At 43.0% G+C, this 22,760-nt stretch overlaps 1 protein-coding gene across 1 annotated transcript; it reads right to left on the bottom strand.

Moving 5' to 3' along the window:
• Positions 1–1,565: 1,565 nt before the first annotated feature.
• On the bottom strand, positions 1,566–21,366 carry ipo4 (importin 4). The gene is made up of 30 exons (XM_079489417.1): positions 20,890–21,366; positions 20,476–20,562; positions 20,263–20,342; positions 19,830–19,871; positions 19,407–19,536; positions 18,497–18,676; positions 17,968–18,033; positions 17,551–17,652; positions 17,377–17,460; positions 15,355–15,510; positions 15,010–15,063; positions 14,761–14,870; positions 14,397–14,505; positions 13,207–13,336; positions 11,981–12,094; positions 11,578–11,691; positions 10,828–10,951; positions 9,031–9,142; positions 8,603–8,739; positions 8,427–8,504; positions 8,041–8,098; positions 7,544–7,649; positions 6,927–7,120; positions 6,567–6,611; positions 6,028–6,153; positions 5,151–5,377; positions 4,258–4,390; positions 3,154–3,258; positions 2,336–2,405; positions 1,566–2,159 (listed from the first exon to the last, which is right to left on the bottom strand). The coding sequence occupies exons 1-30, from the start codon at positions 20,953–20,955 to the stop codon at positions 2,029–2,031; spliced, it is 3,270 nt and encodes a 1,089-aa protein (XP_079345543.1). The 5' UTR covers positions 20,956–21,366; the 3' UTR covers positions 1,566–2,028.
• Between the last annotated feature and the right edge of the window lie 1,394 nt (positions 21,367–22,760).

Raw genomic sequence — 22,760 nt, 5'->3', positions numbered from 1 at the left:
TGAACGTGATTGATGGCAAATCATTATGCCAAATATTTTCTCTTGTTCTCAGCATTGGGTGTTCCACGAGTAATAAGCATGCCTACGGTGTCTATATAATTGTGATGGGTGTGTGGCATTTGTCTCTCACTCAGTTCCACTACTAGAACACTAAGCCTGATAGCTCATGCTCGTAATTGCTGTGTAATGAGTCATTGGAGTACTATCACCCTGAGGGGAGGGTTTTATCTGGTTAGTCAGTTTGTAAGCAATCTTATGGGGAAACGGCTGCATGGAATGGAGGAATGCCTTTCAGGAAAGGTGGGCAATCATCCCTAGAGATTACAGTACATTATCAAATGTACAGTACACAGCTTTGACAAAATAATTTCTGAACTACAATCCTATCTACTGGAACATCACTAGAGTTCTACGTTTTGGACATCCCTGTTTCACGTGGGGAAGGGTTTGTTGTGCCCCTTATTTGAATGCAGTGTTTTTCGTTTCAGGAGAGAACCGTCTGGCACCAGTGGAGATGACTCTGGCGTTGGGTTTGGACCAGCCAAAGCTTAACAAGACACAGGAACAACGGGAAATTTAAGTCGGTGTGGGTGGTGGGCCCATACGTAGTGCAAGATATTGAGGATCAACCAGCTACACTTTTAATTAACTTTTAATGTAAGCCATCGTTGATTTTCAAAGTCAATTTGTCTACTCTATACTGGTTTGAAGACTCAAGTCACCTACTAACTGTTGCATGGTTTGACTTACCCAGTTGTGTCCCTTTAAGATATTGTAATATTTGTACAAACGTATTGTTAGATGGGTGCATTGGTAGGCTATTCTAGAATGGTTTGATGCAAACACATTTTGCTGGTCTAAGCCTCTAAGGTAATACATTTCAGAATGTTAATGACCAGAAACCATGTTTGCAAAAAACGATAAAGATGGAGTGGTACATGGTGAACGAACTAAACTTGTGTGTTTATAAAGCATGATAATGTAAAGTTTGAGTGATTCTGCAACTTCCACATGGCACGAAAGTATGACATGGAAATAAAGAGCTGCTTTTTGTAACAACTGAGCGTGGCCACTTACTTCTACCATATACTGTATAATGAGTGAGCTCCCACACATACAGTTGGGTGCCACCGATATTGTCCCTTATCATTTGACCCATTTAGGCCTGACCTCAAAATTTAAAAAGAATCCTTCTAAATCCTCCAGTTTTCTGAAATAAATATTTTCACGATTTTTCAAAAATAGCAGACCTACAAAGCTCGTAGCGCGCCACTCGGTGGCGCGCTATGAGCTTGTAGGTCTGCTATTTTTCAATAGCTAAATTATAACATAATGTTTAAAACACCAAAAGGGGTTCCCAACTGTCCTTTTGCGCAGATCACGCAAACCTCAGCAAAAAGAAAAGGACGATATCGATGGCCTCCAACTGTATTTACAGATTTGGCCTGAATGAATAAGTTCTTAGTAAAGCGGTATGAGAGAAACCAAAGCAAACATTCTACTAAAGCTTTAAAAAGTCAGAGATCTCCAGGAGAAGATTTATGGTCGTAAAAATAAGACTGAAATATCTTGAGAAAATGAGACATTTATCAAGAGAACAAATCCATTACTTCACACTCCAAAACAGCAAAGCCAGGTTTTTCCAATTCAGTGGTAAAAAGGGGACAGCAGCAGATCAATAACAACATTGAACTAGGTCAACAATGTAGATGAAAAAGAAAAGAAAGCAATACATCAGACATGATTGAACCACTTTTCATAAAATAAGAACAGTCTCAGCACACAATGTAAATAAATTAAAATGGTATTGGTAATACTGAAAACATAACCGGTTCATGTAGTAGTAATAACGGTAGTAGTTGTGGCAATAGCATAGTCTAAGTGCTGACGTTTGCAGGAACTTGGCCAAATTTTGGAAAACATTGTAAAACTACTGTCCCATTTTCCCCATCCACAGTATAAAAATGTATTCCTTTAAGGCTGGCTTCACGAACGAGAGCGGAAGGGCATATATTGTGTGTGTGGGGGCTATGAGGCTGTGACGGCCACACTCAGCTTGGCCTGCTGCTCGGCAGGAAGTAGAATCACGGCACACTGGAACTCCGTTGAGTGGCGCTGGGCAAACTCCCGGAGAAGCATGGAGATAGTGTTCTGTGTCTCTGAAGACGGGAAACGTGAGACACAGACGCAACAAATAAATAAATGCAAAGACAGACACTGCAGCATTCACTGTAACCGTAAGTGTACGGATATTACACTAGCCTGCACAAAACTATGCTATTTCCATGTAAATACTGTCTGTGGAACAATGTGGTGTGTGACCTGTGGTTCTCACCTGGATCGACCTCCTTTGAGCCCAGGACTTGGCTGGAAGCAGCAACGATAGGCTTCATTTGGCTCACAATCTGAAGAAGCATAAGGTACCATCAGCCTCATACTCGCATTCACAAACAAAAGCACAATCAAGACATTACACAAAAATGGGGCGACTGTGGCTCAGGAGGTAGAGCAGGTCGTCCAATGATCCATGGGTCGGCGGTTCGAATCCCGGCTCCTCCTGTCTACATGTCGAAGTGTCCTTGGGCAAGACACTGAACCCCAAATTGCTCCCGATGTGCTGGTTGGTACCTTGCATGGCTTCCGCTGCAATTGGTGTATGAATGTGTGTGTGAATGGGTGACTGTAATGCACAATATGTAAAGCGCCTTGGATAAAGGCGCTATATAAATGCACCATTTACCATTTACAAATACGAATCCCTGAATTAGCTTTGCTTCCAGTCCTCCTCGGGATATAGGTACTATTTCAACAAATGGATTCTATTTCTGTTTCATCTGCATTGTGATTTCAACAGCAGATATGAATGGAGCCAGTGCAAGGTGTATGCATATACCCTGTACTGTACCAGGTTAAAGTACAGTTCTTTATCTGTCCCTCTGTATTTGACCCATCCTAACTACAGCGAGCAGCCACAGTGCAGCACCCACCCAACTCCCAACGCCAGTGAAGTGGTTAAGGGTAATGGAACGAAGGCATGCATGTCTTTTAGTGTGGGAGGAAACAGTAGTACCTTGAGGGAAAACCATGCAAACACAGGGAGAACATCCACACAGAAACGCCACCAGGCAGGGTTTGAACCCAGGACCTTCTTACCAGAGCAGGGCTGTGTGTGTAGAGCATGGCCAGGCAGCTATAGACCGTCTTGTTCTCCTCCATGTCCTCTTTGAGGGGGAGGCAGTTGACCAGAGCAGGTACAACCTGGGAGAGGAAGCAAAACACATTATACAGAGAACTCTCAGGGACAGGGATATTTCAGTCTATGTAGACACCATCAATGTTACTGTTACTATAGCCTCGGAAACCCAGACGTTTTTATTTCCAGGGAGAAAAAAAAGTCTGGGTCCGAGTCCACTTTAATTTGGCATCGAGTAGCGCAAACGTCGATCACTCTCTGCTGATTTCTGATCGTCTGCACCTTTGTTAAATTGACGCACACACGCACACCCGTAGACACACTCCTCTCTGTCGCTCTAATTAATTAGTCTCATGTCCAGCAGCTGCACAGTTTCTGCCGGCGGATCCTGCCGGGAGCTGCCTATGCCATAGAAAGCATAGGTGAGTTCCAGGCTACTGTTACTATAGTCAGTGAAAACCCTCATCAACATAATTATTATATTATAAACATATGGTTACTAATTGTAGGCTAGGGTAGAGAAAATACGTATTAATTTCCATTACCTTGGAAGAATTTGGAATGGGAAAATTAAAGTGGTTAAATATGTCTGTTGGTTTTATAAATATTGAACTAATGCAAATTATTAAAGCTGCTATAATCTAGGCGCCGCAATCTGCATTCAAAGATTTTCCTAGAAGCTTTGTCATTGGTTCGATTTGCCTGTCTGCTTCCTGATTGGTTAGTCATTACGTCCAATGACAACGCTTCTAGGAACATCTTTGAATGCAGATTGTGGCCCCTAGATGAGTCACAGAGACTAAATCTCTTTGGGAGCGTTCTACTGTCTGAATACAAAAAAAAAAAAAAGTAATTAAAATGTTGACATATTGCTTATAGCAGCTTTAAATAATTACTACTAAATAACTACACATTTGGAAAACCACTTCTTTTTTCCCTCATTTCCTGAAAAGTCCGCCCTATGTTCTCATTTTGTGTGTGGAAATATGTCTCCGACGGTGATGGTTTCTTGCAGTCAAATCACACGACGTCGACAATGACAAAAAAACAATTCTTTAGCACACCTGCTCCAGCGGTATAGCATCTACGTTGCTCCCAATCATTCTGCAGAGGGCCGCACACAGGTTGTCAATCACCCTGAGGTCAGTCTCCTTGACCAGCATGTTGGAGAACAGGGACAGCATCATGGGAAAGTCTCTGATACACGACCCGCTAAGGAAATACATTACCATGAACGGCTGCTCAACACACACAGACACAACAATGAATGGGCCGGAGTGGATACGTAATAATAACTATGTACTAGGGAGTAGGGATGTCACGTTCTCGATCAGATCCCGATACCACAATTTCTGTGTTAGCCGATAACAATACCGAATACTGATACCAGTGTTGTGATCTCATGTTGTGTTTATAGCTATACATCTCGTGTTGTGTTTATAGCAGACTCCTCACTCAAATGTGCACTTGCAGTTTGGGCAACTCGAAAGCAAACTCCACATGCCCCAACATTTTATTTACCGATACCGATATGACAAATAAGGGTCGATACCGATACTTTTCCGATACCAATACAGTATCGGGACATCTCTAGTATGTACTGTATACTGTATATGTATGTCAGGGCTGGGTGATATGACTTAAAATCAATATCACAATTATTATTATTTTGCCTTGATTAAGATTAATGAACAACTGAATACAAAAATAAAGATTGCTGATCTACAAGCTTACAATACGTCTCTTTGCAATGCAAGCTTGCAGATTGGCTAGTTTCGTTATTTTTGCTTCTTGATACTCATATTTACCTCTAGTCTACAACAAATCTCTTCACCAGAAATAGTGGATGTAAAAACTCCCCCCAGAATAGGGATTCAAGTGGTTTGTGGTGTGAATAGTGCATATACAGTATACTGTATTAAGGAGGCCATTCTCAGGCAGCGTTCGAGGAGGATACGTGACTACGAGAGGCCCCGCAGCCTGCGCCAGGGATCCCAGTCCAAACACGCTGTTGTTGCGGACCTCCGCGTCGCTGTCCCTCACTCCGGCCACCAGCACCGGCAGCAGCCGGTTGGCCAGGCGAGCCGCCAAGGGCCTGCCCCCGGGCACGCTCACAAGGGCCTGCAGAATCTCCCCGAGAGTCCCCATGGAGAATGAGCGGTCCGCCACTGTGCACGACGGCTTCTGCAAAAAAGGGAAACGTGTGAGGAAATGCTCAGAATTTGACTTACGTCAACCTAATTTGTTTTTACAAAGAAAGGAAAGGAAAACGTTCAGACTACAAACGTTTTTCTTTTTACCCCCCTTAGTTTGTATCATTGTTACTGAGGCCTCTGGGACTCTAATTTGACGAGTCGGCAAACCGGAGTGAATAATGGAGAAGTTGCTTGCTTTCCAATCAAAGCACACACTCTTAGAACAAGCTAAATATAGATCACGTTTGTCATATTTTTGCAGGCATGTTCACAGCCCTGAACCAAACAAATTAATGGGATTTACCAGCCAAGTACCAATAAAGCTCAAGTTTAAGCTGAATGGGAAAATGAGAGCCAACTCTGTCCTTGAACACAAAGGTCATTGTTGTAGGCCAGTGCCACGGACCTGAGGTGTTTAGGCATGTTTAACTACTTCAATCCTACATTCTCTGTTGAATTTCCAGTCTAATATCGTGATATGGATAGAATATCACGATCACGTTTTTTGGCTTCCGATCCGATTCCGATCATTTGAAAATGATGTGATCGGCCCTGATTTCCGATCACCCGATCCGGACAACCCTACTCAAAATAGCGATGCTAGCGGTCAATGTGTTTAATCCAGGGATTCAAACTCACAGCTTTGTTCAGGATGAGGGGCAGCAGGTCGTTGAGGTAAGGCGCGAAGGTGTCTGCTGGCACGGCTGAGGCCAGCAGAGGGATGCCCTCACCGGCAAACTCCAGCAGCATGGCGTCATACTCCGCCTAACAAGAAAAACACACAAAATACTGAAGCATAAGAACAGGGGCAGCAAACATGGAATTCTGAAAGTAAGACATTAAGAAAAGCAGGCATAACGAAACTTTCTGGTTTTTTAACTGTCTGACTGAAATCAGAAGACATTTAAGAATTCATACTCACACATCACTATCAACCCAATATTAATTTACTGCCCTACCTATTCAAGTGAATCTCCTCTAACCAGTTCTCCCATGTAAATATTGTTCTCCTCTATGCTCTTCTTGTGTTAATGTGTGTACATTCAGTTGCCTGACAACAAGCACCCACATAATGGATACCATAACCAATGTATCTTCATGCTGAACAAAATCCCCAAGAATCGATTACTTCTTTTGCACACAAGAGCAGTGTTTTTCTATAGAGACAAAGATCCAACCTCTTCATCGTCAGCGTCATCACTCTCGCAGTCCTGACATGCCGTCTGCACAAAGGGTGAGAGAGAGAAAGAATGCCAGCGTTACTCATTTTTATAGAACAGCCGTCACACTTAAATCACTGAAGCAATGCAGCTTTTTTTAGCTAGATTTGCCACTCAAAAAGGCCGAAGAGATACAGTATTTCACAGTTTGTTTGCTCAATGGAGATGCTTGAAGGAGCAGTCAAGGATCAAGGAAGTGGAAATGTAGCAACAATAACAATGTGAGATACACGGTCTCAATAAGCAACCCCAAATAAACTTCAGTTCAATCAAATCAAAGCCCACCCACACACACACACACACAGTTCCCTCTCTCACCTTCTTCTTCAGCACGTCTCGGATGGCGTGGCAGATCTCCTGCAGGCGACCGGGCGTCTTGAGCGCCTCCTCCTGGCAAGTCTTGACGACATCGTTCATGGCCTCCAGAACACTCATGACCACCTGGCGCTCACGGTCGGTACGCACTGCTCCCACGTAACATGGCAACACCACGTTCAACAGCTTCTGGAGGGCTAGGGGATGGAGGGAGGGGAAGGAAGAAAGAAAGATTTAGAAAGTATGTTTTAATTCTGCTACTTTAGATCTCTTGTTTTATCTCCTTGATAATGTGTGTCAATAACCCCTGTCCCATTTTACCCATAAGAACCAGGAAAACATCAGTGTGTCATTTTAGATTTTAGGGTTGGCTATTCAAAAACAGCAGATCTACAAGCTCACAGTGCGCCACTTTGTGCCATGCTGCGAGCTTGTACATCTTCTATTTTGGAACATTTTAGAAAAATCTTGAAAATGTTTGAAAACGTTAAATAATTTTGAATAACGAAATAACGAGTTGAGAACTACTGATTCAAGAAGGCAGTTTGTAGAATCTGCCTCAGGTCTCCATGGCCTAAAGCGCACAGCGTAGATGTGCCCTGTGATGTATTTTCCATTACCCTGGTGGTTGGCCTCTGAGGGATTCTCCTTCCACACCTTGTGCTGAGCTCTGCAGAACTGGCCGATGGCTCCGAACGCGGCCCTGCGCACGTCGTCATGCGGAAACTGAGGCAGGGTTACAGAAAGTTAAGAGAGTATGATTGTAAGTTAAGTAGGGTCGGAGAGGCTTTTTATCTGTAGAAGACGTGCGAATCAACAAACCCATCTAGTGTAAAGAAACATATGCCACCTGTTCATCAACACATGTGAACTCTCACGTGACCAGAACTAACACACACACACACACACACACACACACACACACACACACACACACACACACACACACACACACACACACACACACACACACACACACACACACACACACACACACACACACACACACACACACACACACACACACACACACACACACACACACACACACACACACACACACACACACACACACACACACACACACACACACACACACAAAGGCAGGGCGACTTACATCAGTCATCTCGAATACTTGCTGAAAGCTGGACTCCAGGAATGGCTGGAAGGCAGCACTGGTGCAGCAAAGACACAAGAAAACAATGATGACATCCATTCATGAAGTTGACTGATCCAGTAAAATCACAGCAAGTTAGTCTACAAATGGAACCAAAGTAATAGACCATTACAGGTCCACACGCAAAGTTACAGTTCTGTAAAAGTCCAACCCTGGATGCTACAGCGTACGTAAAAAAATGTGCATGTGTAATTAGTTCCTTTTGAATTAAAAGTTTACACATTTGGATGTTTGCACTTGGACAGAAAGATATAATTAATAAGATGTAATAGGATGCTTTTGTGTTTGCCATCACACCATGACTGAGCAGAGCTGTGAAAATTTACCCTGTGTTGAAGGCGATCTCACCCAGGGCGTCACACGCATCCTCCTTCTCGTCAATGTAGGCGTTTTCCACACTGAACCTAAAAGAAAAAGAGACGGCTTGGTCAGAAAACAGGCCAATTGATTAAAGAATATTTTATGCGTGTGTGTTCACTGTGCTGGGGGGCGGTTGTCCAACCTCGCAACGTCGCTGACATCGATCTCAGGCTCGTCATCCAAAGTGATGTCTATGCTTTTGTCGTCATCTTCATTGTCATTTTCGTCTTCGTCGTCGTCGTCCAGAAGGACAAATGCCTTGTCCTCCTCCAGGTGTGCCTGACGACAGATAAGGAATGGGGAAAAGCATTATTGTCGGCAGAAACCTTGTATCTCCATTCTCCATATTTAAACCTTTGAAAGTGAAAGTGTAAGTGGGTAAGTGATGTGTGTCTGTTGGTTTTCTTAACATTCAACCAATGAAAAGTATTAACATGATCTTGAGACTAAATAATCGGATGCTTTGGGGGTTTTTTACCCCCATTTACTGAAAAGTAACAGTTTTGGACATGCAAGGTTTCTGCCGTACTAAACGACAACAATATCATAACATTAAATAATACTCCATACCATGACTCCCTCGGTAGACTTGAGGGCCAGCTGCATGACATTGGTGATGGCAGTGAGGTGAGGAGTCAGACAGTCAGGACTGACGGTGGATACTGCAGAGTACAAACCGTACCTGGGTAGATAAGAGATAGAAAGATGTCTGCTTGTTATGTGATGATTACCGGTATTCATTGTTCATTTGTCATATGATAGTTTGAAGCACTGAGGAAAGCACTGAGGAAACTTTCTTCGTCCTTTGTTCAAGCTTGACTACAGGAGCCGTGGTCTCAAAAACATAGAGGAAAGCTGATGGAAAAAGACTCGCTCACTGTATAAAAATAAAGGAGAACTCCTTAGTGCAAGACTTAAAAAAAACATTTTATTTTTACATGTGCTCTGTGACTTGACTTATTCCTGTAGGCTCCTAGGTGGAGCATAGGGCCACAATCACACCCCGCCATCGGACTCTGTTTTGAGCAGTTTTCTTCAGCTGGGCCCACGATAGTCCGGTCGTCTTTGCCTCACTCTCCACTGATCTTCTCCAGGTCTGTTTTGGCCTTCCCACTTTTCTTTTACCCTGCGGATTCCAGTCCAGTGCTTGCCTAGAGATGTTGTCAGTAGGTTTTCGGAGGGTATGTCCAATCCACCCCCACTTTCTCTTCTTCACATCCTGGCTGATGGAGTTTTGGTTGTTTTTCTCCAACAGGCTGGCATTTGATATTTTATCGGGCCACCTGAATGAGAATGCGTCTCAGGCATCTGTTGACAAAAGTCTGGAGTTTGTTGGTGGTAATATTTGTCACTCTCCATGTCTCTGATCCATAGAGGAGAACTTATTTCGGAGAGACAGTGCTTTGGAGTTCCAGATGGGTCGTAGCGTGGTGAAAACGTGTCTGGCCTTGTTTATTCTGCTTTTGATATCATCTGATCCACCATCCTTGCCCAGTATGCTCCCGAGATATGTGAAGCGGTCAGTCTCTTTGATGTTGTCTCCCTGTAGTTGGACTGGGAGGTCCTGTTTGTCGTTTACCTTCATGAGTTCTGTCTTTTTCACATGTGCTCTGTGCTCAAGGTGAAATTAAAAGTAGCAAACGTTTCGGTCCTGGGACCTTCGTCAGTGCCATTTCTGTCAGCTTTCCTCATATGATAGTTTTACAGGTGTAAAGCATTTTTTGTTGTTTTTTTGGTGCACGCTTCATCATTTTGTAGCATTGCATGAGAAAAGAGAGGTAGAGCGGGGGCAAATGCAAAGAGATCGAAACAGGTTAAATAAACATACTGTATATACATACACAGATAGTGTATGTGATCGCAGGTATATACAGAACATGATAATAATAATAATGAATTGCATTTTTATAGAGCTTTTCCAAGTGCTCAAAGCGCTTTACAATGCTTCATTCATTCATACATTGGGAGGTGAAGCGGCGAACAGTCGACGCCAGCGTCCTCACTTCCCACATTCACACACCAATGGTGGCACGCTCACACCGACCGACTCATTGGAGGCAATGTGGGGTTCAGTGCCTTGCCCAAGGACACTTCGACATGTGGACAGGAGGAGCCGGGATTCGAACCGCCGACCCAGGGATCATTGGACGACCTGCTCTACCTCCTGAGCCACAGCCGCCCACAAATATACAGCATCATCTGCGGGTGTGTACATAACGTGCTGCCAGGCTGGGTAAAACAAATAAATAAAATAAAGGAGCAGACAAACAGGAGAGATAAGAAGTAATAAGAAGAAACAAAATGTGAAAAGGAAATGAAGAAAAAGCATAAAGTCTCTCTCTCTGTCCCGCGTGTGCGCTTACGTACGTGCATCGTCTGAGGTCGGGGTCATCGATGGATTGGGTGAGGTTGAGTCCCAGCTGAACGCACTCTGCAGCCAGAGGACTGAACACGTCGTTGCCGATGGTGCGGGCCAGCACAGACAGAGTGTCTGATGATAAACCACATGAAGACATTAACAGACATTCATAAATTGATCTTAATTGATGTATTTGTATTGTTCTGGAGTGGATATTCACATACAGCCTATTGGCTTATCAATTGATTGAATGACGACACCCAGTTATGTTCCACCTATTTAAGGATTTCAAGGCCATACCCATGTAACTTGAGAAAGCCCGGAGGGGCGAAACGTTGTTGTATTTATAGGTAATAAAAAAGAGGGGAGCAGATATATCGTGTGCGGACATTCCACTTTTTTCTTCATTAACAGACATTCACTCACAAAAACTACAACTATACAAATGCGACTTGAGCCACAATCAGAGGTGATTTCAGGAGATCCGTCTCAGTCTGAACTCAGTAACCTGATCTAAATCGGATTCCATGTGACTTTATTTAAACTAATCGGATTCCAATCTGGACGTGGCACAGATCTGGATTTGGCTGCCAGTCTGAACACACAAATCTGTGACAGATTTGATCTGGCAAATGCAGTGTTAACGGTCTGGCCAAAAGATCACATTTGAGAAATGCATCGGATTTGACTGGATGTGATTGCAGTCTAAATGGGGCCTTAGTTCTTGTAATGTAGACTTTAGTGAGAGGAGGCATTACCCAGCGCCTGAGTCTGCAGGGCTCTCATCTCCTCTGTGGTGGCTGTGAGGAATCTCTTCAGGCTCTCGATGACGGGGGGGAAGTAGGGGACCAGCAGACCCTTGGCGGCGTTTGCTGACAACAGACAAGACAGGAGATGAACATCAGGGTTCATTCATCATTATTCACTCAATTAAAATAAAAGGTATGTGTGATCAGTTGCAAGTGATAAGTAAAGTGTATTTGTGACTAATTTATTGCTGCATGTCACAGGCTGCTTAGCCTTAGTATTTTTAGTTTTTCCATTGAAGACATGGATTAATCAGATAACTAACTCTAATCTGATTCCTCATTGAGATAATGCTTGCGTCGTTGGGGTCGATACGATAGGAAGACCGCCAACGCAGTGTCCAGAACCACTGACCTATGGCACTGATGGCGGACACGGCCAGCTCTTTGATCTTGAGGGTCTCTGCATTGTTGAGGGCAGACAGCATGGTCTCCATCAAGGTGGGCAAGTAGGGAGCAATCTCTTCCCCTGTCACCAAGAAAAGATTAAGGGAATAACTCATTTTATCGCATGCCGTTAGATTTCTTCTGTTGTAAAATACCACTTTCAGGATAAAAAAAAGAATAATACCTGGGAGTGACAATGCAGAACAAGGAGAAAAAGCATGTACAGATTTAAAAAGAGTCTGTGTGATGAAGCTGATAAAAGCACCATTATATTTGGTATGAATGCCGTTATGCCTTGAAGGCATGAATAATGTGTGTAGTGTTGACCTTTTGTGTCATCGACTGAAATAAACACCAAAGCAAAGTTATCCAAAGCATTTGCATTTTCATTTAGCAGTCACCGTGGGCGAGTGTCTGTGCAAAACTACACAATGGTTGTTCTTAAAATACCTCTTTGCCATGTAAAATATGTCCTAGTAAAACATTTAAGGGTACCATAAAAGCTGCTATTCAATTGCCATAGTTACTTAGATTAGAAGTCAGTTAATTATTGAAATATGTACAGTGATACTCTTTATAAACTGGAGGTTGTTGTTCAATCAACACGCTGCATCACTTGTCAGCATCACTAGTCAGTTGGTGGGTGTAGGGTGGGTGTATGCCTGCTATACAGAGACAGCTTGGTGCAAAGAAGACAACACTCGATGGAAGTTTCACAATATAAAGGTTATCCTTTACCCGATGGAAAACCCAAAAAAGGCCAGTCGTAGTCAAGGCCAGTTCAGTCGTTACCATGCAGTGGCAAAGTGCCAAAAATCATGGCTGCAGCCGGGTGTATGATGTTGTACAGTAACCACAACACCACACACTACAGTTGGGTGCCACCGATATTGTCCCTTATCATTTGACCCATTTAGGCCTGACCTCAAAATTTAAAAAAATCCTTCTAAATCCTCTGTTTTCTGAAATACATTTTTCAAAAATAGCAGACCTACAAGCTCGTAGCGCGCCACTCGGTGGCGCGCTATGAGCTTGTAGATCTGCTATTTTTCAATAGCTAAATTATAACATAATGTTAAAACACCAAAAGGGGTTCCCGCCCAAAATGGGTTAACTGTCCTTTTGCGCAGATCACGCAAACCTCAGCAAAAAGAAAAGGACAATATCGATGGCCTCCAACTGTATAAATCTTACCCAGGTTCTCCATGAAGTTTTCCAATGCGTAGAAGGCCTTGGTGACATGGCCCACCTTGGCCTGGTTCAGATGGGACATGTATCCCAGCAGTAGAGGCATCAGCTCTGAACAGTACTTGCTGACGTCCGGCTGGAGAGAAGGGAGAGGAAGGAAGAAAAGAGAGAAAGCAACAGAACACGGTCAGAGGATAATGTAAACGTACTATTAACTGTAGATTAAGTTCAAGTAGACCAGTGCCGGCCTACTTAGGAACAATTTAGGCATTAAGCAGACGCTCTTACTCCAGAGCGACTTACAGTAAGCAAGAACAACACATGGTAATACATAGAAATAGTCATCGAGGATCATAAGTAAACTAAGAACCTAACATCCGTCTAACAGTAGAATAGATGTACAATGAATGTACAATGAAACTATGAATATAGAATATACTACACTATAGTATCTCATGTCCCAAACTCTTCTCCCTTCTGGCCCCAAAACTGTGGAATGCACTCCCCGTTGCAATCAGAACTGCAGCATCACTCCCAATCTTCCGCCGTAGTCTGAAGACCCACCTTTTCTCCATCATGGCCCATAGCACTTATCCTACCCCCTTAGATAGCACTTTTAGACTTAGATAGCATTTGAAACAGACTTATAGCATGTCATGTAGACAGCACAATAATTGCATTGTATGTAGTCATAGCACATCATAGTACATTCCCATGCTTTTGTTCTTGCCCAATGTAAGTCGCTCTGGATTAAGAGCGTCTGCTAAATGCCTAAATTGTCTATAGAGTAGACATAATATGCATAATGTTAGCCTTTGCAGACGCCTGTATGGTCGTTGAGGCTAGTGCAAGTGCTACGGCAACAATGTGAGTTGGGAATGCACGCTCCACCCGGTTATGCAATACCCATTGTACCCGTTGTCAGAGTCGCTTAAGATACAATGAATTTGATGTTCACTGCAACATGTGAAATAGTATGTACCAAATAGACAGCATACATACATATACACACACGTTACACGATAGTACGATCCTGAAGGAGAATGTAAAATCTGCAGACTAATCAAATTAGTCTGCACTCTGAAATGAGACCAGTTTCTAATTTGGCTGTGTGCTGTCAACACAACTCAAAATGGTTAAGGACCATCTAACTCTGTAATGCTAACAAATCAAATGAAGAGGTACGGTAGGCTCACCTGCAGGTGTTCAGAGAACTGTCCCAGGGCGAAAAGGCCAGCGCTGCGAACCACCTGATTACTGTCCGATAGGCTCTGACAGACCGTCTGCAACATTGACGACAGCAGCCTAACACACACACACGTTTCATTTACCACTTAAACCATTTCATTGTATGTCAAGTACAGGAAATAGCCAACCTACAAGCCCACAACACATTGCAGCAGAACGCGTTATGAGCTTGAGGATTCGCTATTTTCACAGTGTTGGCCTGTTCTCACTGAATGTTCACACATTATAATATGGCCAGAATAGGGAATGCCACAGCATTTTCAACTTCAGTGTGATATCCATTTTGACCTGACTTGGCCTAAGACAGCTTACTTGGTGCGTATGTGGTCTGCACAGCCCTCCGCCACCACAGCCAGACACATGAGGCCCCCCTTCCTCTCATAAGGGTTCTCACTGGCGAGACAGGCCCGGGCCAGTGGCATCTGATGTACAAACCAAGAAGAGCACATCATCAGTCAACTGCTGCCAGAGGAAAGGACACTGGACATACGAGTCGACAATATCACGAGTCACGACACATCACATTAATGTTCACGCTGGGATATGCACGACATCACTCACCAGATGTTGGAACAGTTTCTCCGGGGGCATGTGGAGTGCCATAGTGTCAATAATCTGCAACACAAAAACACACATTAAGTCTGGCTTTCTATTGAAATAAGCTACTAAAACTTTTGTAGTTTGAGCTATCATCTGAGAGACAGGAAATTGAAAGCAGAGAGGAGGAGAGACATTAAACACAGCTTGTAGCAGAAATCCAGCCGAATGTGAACCGGGGATGTTACAACTAGCCTACATGGTCAATGCACTAGCCAATGCGCTACCCGTGTGCCCGGTAAGACTTTTTTTCCCCCCAAGCAGGCTTTGCAACCAGGCCATAGGAACTAAATGAAACATGGCACCAACCTGAGCAGCACAGTGTTTGGGGTTCTCGTTGTCTGTGGCGTCGTCGTCGTTGTCCTCTTCGTCCTCTGGGTCCTCCTCGCCAGGTTTGGGAGACGCACTCAGCACAGGGAATATGGTCTGTAGGATGGGAAGCAGTAACTTTTGCTTCAGAACCGTCTATAGAGGGAGAAAGAAGGGAAACACAGTGCTGTTAATGTCTTTATCAATTACAGTAATTGCTTATATCTATGGTACAACTCATTGATAGATACATTTTTATCTACAGTATGTGGGCCATTCTGTGCTCCTCATTCATACATTGGGAGGTGAAGCGGCGAACAGCCAACGCCAGCGTCCTCACTTCCCACATTTACACAGCAATGGTGGCAAGCTCACACAGACCAACTCATTGGAGGCAATGTAGGGTTCAGCGTCTTGCCCAAGGACACTTCGACATGTGGACAGGAGGAGCCGGGATTCAAACCGCCGACACAGGGATCATTGGACGGCCTGCTCTACCTCCTGTGCCACAGCCATCCTATATGACAGGGTAAGGACAGCTGCAGCTAATTAAATTGATAATTGAAAACAATATCGACCTCTGGCCAGCTGTCTATGAAACAATTTTGTGTTGCCTTCACACATTAAATGTACATTAATTACCTATTAGCTCATGGTGCGTTGTGATCCTCTCCTCGCATCTATTTTTACCATGCAAGCTGAATAACTGACATGACTGGGGAAGGAGCCAAATGCCTCCTAAATTCTATGCAACCTTTACACCCGTCCTTGATTATGTTTTCCATTTCTATTTATGTGTCCTCTCAGCATATTCTTACAATTATCACAGGGCAAGATGTATTATTAGAAATTGTCTCATTTCCAGGTTTAAAAATCATTGATTAGGAATTTCGTTTAGCTTTTTTTCGACTTCATTTGATGCCACGTTTGAAACTTTTATGCTTTTCGTGCCAAAGCACTGTGTTGTACGTACAGTATGTCTCACTTCTTGTCTCTACACTCGCCTATCTAAATACAACAAGATATACCACGATAAGAGCCCTCATTCACCGGAGGTGACCTACTCGGTTTCGCGTCCCCGTTTTTCCTACCCTATTTCTCCCCAGTGAGCGGTGGGAGGGAGGGGCGTCTGGACGGCAGACGCCTGTGGCGAAAACAGAAGCGCAACACGAGGATAAAAGAAACAATCAGTACAAATGTTTGCTAATTCACAAAAGGATACTACAGTGAAGTCGGTTCACGGTCACGGAAGCTGTTGTAGGGATATGTATATGTGGGGATTATCTGACGAGGTACCATTTGAGTGGGCAAAACCTTACATATACTAAATTATAATAATAATATAGCCTTTCCATAGGAGTATCTTTTTATATTTTTCCAAAAAGAATACAAACAGCCAATAGCATATTACAAGTTATGAATCTTGAACCTAAGGAAACTAAAACAATAGTAAAGGTTGTTTGCTGTAGTAAATAAGGCAGTGTGTTTGAATCTGCATACAGGCCTCTCGCCCTCCCACCCCTCACTGGTGCGAAATCGGGCAGGAAAAACGGGGACGCGTCTCACGTAGCCAGGCGATCAGAGATCTCCGCCTACTGATACGTCTGGGTAAATTCAATGTAGTGGCTATACTGGAACAATGGAGAAAGCCAGCGCTAACAAACCTACACCCACTGCTTTGAAAACCAATCCTGATACATCATATGAAGGACTGGACCATCCTTGCATTGGTTCTGTGATGCATCGATTGGTAGTCAGAAATGTAAACAGAATGAGGTACAGTCAGACATTTAGGCTAAAAGGAGAACGCAAAAGAATCCTAGAGAATTGTTTCCATTGTGGTCATATATTGCGGTCCTATATTGCCCTTATACATTTTTATTAATGTTTCCGAGCTGTTTTAGTCCATTCCTTGCATTCAGATGTCACCAGCATTAGTGGACGGACATGTCCGGCTAAACGAGACTATAACAGGGATAGAAATAGGCCATCCTATTATAGCAACGGGTGAGGTGACCTTACCTTGCTCTTCAGCCTGATGAGAGAGGCGATGCAGTTGAGAGCCTTCACACGCACGGAGTCACTCAGCGTGGTATCAGCGCACACCTAATGCAGACACACACGCACAAATGCATGCCATCAAACATCGCACCCACTGCTCGCACAAACCCAAAGTAATGACCCACGAAAACTAACCTCCAAGCAGAAGTGGACAATATCAGTGATGCTTGGGACAATGATGGACACCTCACTCTCCATCAGCTCATCAAACACCTCCATGGCCTCGCTGGCTTTTTCCTGTGCACACACACACGCACACGCACACACGATGTTGGGCTGTCGAGTGTAGGCAGTATCCACAAATGTAGTTATAATTGTTGTATATATTTTCTTTGTTTACATTTTCTCCAATGATGTGTAAATAATGTGTATAACATGAATATGATTTAAATCATAAACTGTATTTTGTGGTGGGCAACAGGAAGACTTGTTGAATCGGCTATCCCTATATACAAAGTCAAACAAATAAAATACTGCATCATGATCTTACAGACCAACAACGAACAGCTGCAACTCCTCGGATGAAGTGTCAATCTAAATTCCTCCATTTACCTGATCTGCCTTGATGAGGTGTTTCAGAGCCACAATCAGTTTTGGGATGAGCGAGCGCATCAAGTTCTGAGGGACAATATATCACTTCAATCAATACAGGTGATGTTTCACTTGTCTTAAATTACATTTTCCATACAGTGTGAACAAAACATGCAAGAGATCAAGATACAATACAAGCTTATAAATAATGCATCGCCACATGTTGTGTGGATGTAGATCTGCTATTCGTTATACAACAAAATATTGGTTACAGGTGACTGAATGAATAGTTAATCTGACAAACTTCCTAATGCTTTTGTTCCGTTTACAAAGCTTCCCTCAAAGAAAACCTGTGCCAGTTTCCTTTCCACAGTAGCTTCACATGCATGTCCTAATATAGAGGGTATGTGCATGCATAACATTGTTTAATGCAATCAGATAGGACTTTTCTGTTTGGATGTATGGGCTGTCAAGGTCAGAAAGTCGTTTTTGCCACTCAGTATACTCTATACCCATGGTGACCCGAGATGGAATGATGATGATGCCTCACCATCTCCTCTGAGCCTGTATATGCGGTTATGGCAGTGAGCGTGAGGATGCAGTAGTATAGGGCTGTGGGGTTGTCCAGATCCTCCAACACGGTACCAAACAGCTGGAGCAGCTGCCGGTAGTGAGGCTTGAAGGGCTCTGGGTTGGACTCCACCACCTTGCTCAACAGCAGGAGGCCCACCTGGGAACACAAAGGCTCACCTTTAAGACTAAATATAAACTTTAGAGACCTAGTGAAATGAAAAATATGTTTTTTCACAGTTTTAGAGCATATCCGTGGTCACATGGGAATACCTAACAAATTACAATAGATGCCAAAACAATGGGGAAATTTCCATTTGTGTAGGTTTATATCAAAAGTCCCTAAAACGCTCATTTTAATTACTTCCTGTGAGCAAAAACGTGCTGCGTGATGACATACATAGACTTTTTTTAAAGATTTGTTTTTGGCTTTTGTGCCTTTATTGATAGTATCAAGTGAAGATGGACAGAAAGAGGGAGAGAGAAGGGGAGAGACATGCAGAAAAGGTCATGAATGGGACTCGAACACGCAACACGCTGTCAGGCAAGAGCCTATTATGTGGCATGCGCCTGGACCACTAGGCCAGCAGGCGCCAGACATACATAGACTCTTGTGAATATAAATTAATCTTGATTTCATTCACCCGTTTGATTCATATAGCTGTACCGTACGTTCCCTCAATCACAGCTTTTGATTACTGAACCACGCCGTTTTTAATCTCATTCTTTCAAGATGACATCCAGACCGTATATTACTCATTTTAAACTTAATCAGCACACTAAAATATGTATCTAACAGTGAACGTGTGTAGGCAACGAACTATTCTGGCACCCACCGGTAATATAAAATGTGATGGATTTCTCTGAACTTCTACTTGAGGTCTGTATACCTGTCTATCCTGAGGGTTGTTGCTGTTGGTGGACTGGTTGAGGAGTTGGAGGAGAGCTGGCCAGCGGTCAGGTGTCTCATGTTTGACCAACACCGCACTCAGCTGGGACAGGGAGTGGCGCACAGTATGTCTGCAACACAGAGACTTGAATGAAGAACCGTTCATTCACATTCAGGCTGTGGTGTATAACTCATAGATTCACTGTACAGATATTCTACTGTTAGACAGATGCTAGGTTCTTAGCTTGCTTATGATTCTTGATAACTATTTCTATGTATTTGATGTATTACCATGTGTTGTTCTTGTTTACTGTAAATCACTCTGGATTAAGAGCGTCTGCTAAATGTCTAAATTGTAAAAAAATAAAAAAATAAATACATTGAAGGGGTCAAATACATCGGAGTGACACTTGTGGTAACTTACTCTGACTCTTGTGTGAAAGCTTGTAGCACGACTGCCTTCAAGCTGTGGCACAATAAAACAAAACAACCATATCAATCACTATTATTCACCACATTATACAAGCAGTAAGGAGATCGTATTATTGGCTATTTCCCCTACCATAAGCCCTCAATGAATTGAATTGCATTGAATTGAATGGGGCTATGGGGTGTTGTGCTAATTCGCTTATTTCCATCGCTCGCACAAAAACCCAACCCCCATTGAGGGCTTATATTAGGGGAAATAATAATAATAATGCACTTTTGCACAAAATAACACCTGGACCTCTTTGGCGGGGACGTAACAACTACAAATAAGGTAAGAAAGCCTTCTAGCATGGAATTCTCCTTTAAGGCACCTAATAACTTTGGTGACTGACTGCGCCACTCTGTGAAAATAACAGAATATCTCTTACCTTTCTCTATGATCCGGGCTTATCTTCTTCCAATGTTTTTTCACTCTCATCCTCAGCATCACTGCAGCCGACTGCCGAATCTAAACAGAGGTAAAATACCAAAGTTATAACACAAGTAGAACACAGAGGTAAAATACCAAAGTTATAACACAAGTAGATTTGAAGTTAATCTTCAGAGCATATTTAGAGCTCAGGTTCATAAAAAAAACATACCTGAGGGTTCTGAGAGCCAGTCATGACAGCACACAGTGCAGGGATGATGGCCGGATCTTTGAAAGCCTGCTTCAGCTGGGCTGTGGCCTGAAGAGGGTAAACAGACACCAGACACACATCACTAGTTATGTGACTCAGAAAACACATTTGTCTACACAAACATAATTTCCCTCGTTGATGTTACGTCATTGCTTGCCAAGATTGACGTACAGTTTAAACTGTTGAACATTTTGATGTTATTCATTTGCTCAATAAAAGTAGTAGCCTACATAAAAGACAATAAACACAAATTGGGAAGGGGGAAAAAACAATCAAGGGCGTATGTGTAATGTATGCAAAATCATACATAGGCCTGTAAACAAAAGTTAGATGGATTTAAACCTTATTTAATGACACAAACGTGTAATTTGTTACCTGCTGGATCACTGCAGTGTCTGACTGTGTCAGCTGTGAAAGAATTTGCTCCAGTTGTTCTGTCATGTTGGCACTCCTCTGGTGTCTGTCGTCTTATTATTATTACCAGTCTTGCTTTGATTCACAAAGTTGATTAAAAGCAGTTGTTGGCAGTCTCCCACTCCCACAGCAGACCTCGACGCCCAGATAGATGATCAAAGTGTGTACTGTCAAAAGCTTGACAGATAAAATGTCAAATGACAACGAATCCTCCCTATGCAAATAGTAGTTTTGGGTGGCTAGCTTGACAGCTAGCTGACTGAATTGCCTTAATAACACTGTGTATTACTATTAAATACGATAATACGCCGGTGAGAGAAGACACTCGAACGGAAGGTGGGTGAGGTTCGGTTGGAGTTGTGTCGTGACACACCGTCCCCATGCACCACGCGGGCTGAACTAGTATGGATGGATCCGATGGATGGATGGAGGCGCTCCATGTGAGTTGGCGAACTTGGCGTGTTAAAGGGGCAGCATCATGCACCAGCACCGTGAGCCGGCCGAACGGCGACATCTGTCGGAACGGAGGACACGCTGCTGCAAAAAATAAAATGGATTGATTTATTGAATACTTTATTAACAGATGGCCCAGTTGACTTCAGTCTCCCAAAACATGGTCTCATCTGAGCCTACACAGTAGGCTACTTCACAGTTCAGTTCACACACACTGTCCATGTATAGAGATCAGAATAGCAATGCAAATCGAACCATTAGGCTTGCTGCTCTCAAAATCCTTTCACTGGTGGATAATTTGCGGGTGATATGATATAATTTACGGTTCAATCAACCTTGGCCTGCAACATGTTCAGACAATGTGCAGGTAAATGGAGGGGAGGGTCTGGCTTTTAAATTATTCACCAACTCCTCACCTCCTGTACTTCAGGAGCAACAAAGCAACATTATATTATATTGACATAAGTTAAACCCATATACTTCATTGACCGAGGTTCATTGTCCAGGGTTACTTGGTAATAAAGTCTAATATAATCTATATACCCATTAAATAAAACACCTTATTTGTCACGGATGAAAATATTTAAATTCCGTTTAGAATACAACATACATACAATTGAAGTGCGAATTCAATTTATCACAGGTTCACGCACATATTTCCACTACAAGCGCTGTATACCCTTTAGCCTAAGTACCCTTCAGTGCCTTCACAACATGTTCAGACATTGTGCAGGATTTATCTTTGTGTAAAATATGCTTAAAGTGGTTCAACTTGATTAACTCATTTTACTGGGGATTGGGGAACCCCTTTGAGGACTCCTGGGGGTTCCAGCTATATGCCACTTTAAAAAACTCAAATGTGTGTGTTTGTTTTTAAGATTTTTTCCCTGTGCCAGCCAGCAAAATAAAGTAGCATATTTCTTAATGTGAGTCCCTGTATACATGTATCCAAAATCCTATCAGGTACTATTTCACACCCTACTATTTCTGTAAATTGTTCTAGGCCTATATATTTCCCAAACTCCTCCAAGCATGGACAGCTCCACAGCATATGAAGTATATCTCCATCAGAGACTTTATATTATAGCCTATGCATGTAACTATGTGGAGTATAATAGGTTCTATACAATTTTTTAAACGGCATTTGTCTGTGTTTAGTGGAGATTAAGATCAGAAATTCATTCAAGCATGTTACGCCAATGGAATAGCCTATAATATAAACACTTCTGTGGGTCCTACTCCCTGGCACGACATATTTTCAAATGGATATATTTTCAGATTGGGTCAGCAGCACAGCAGCCAAATTAAATATTTGTATTACTCCTTGACGTGAGAAAAGAGTGAGACTGCTATCACTGGTTTAGTAAACTATGGTGACT

This window comes from Electrona antarctica, assembly GCF_951216825.1.
Source record: "Electrona antarctica genome assembly, chromosome: 20".
Taxonomy (NCBI): domain Eukaryota; kingdom Metazoa; phylum Chordata; class Actinopteri; order Myctophiformes; family Myctophidae; genus Electrona; species Electrona antarctica.
Note: the sequence above shows the minus strand (reverse complement) of the source record. Positions and strands in the feature narration are given on the sequence as shown.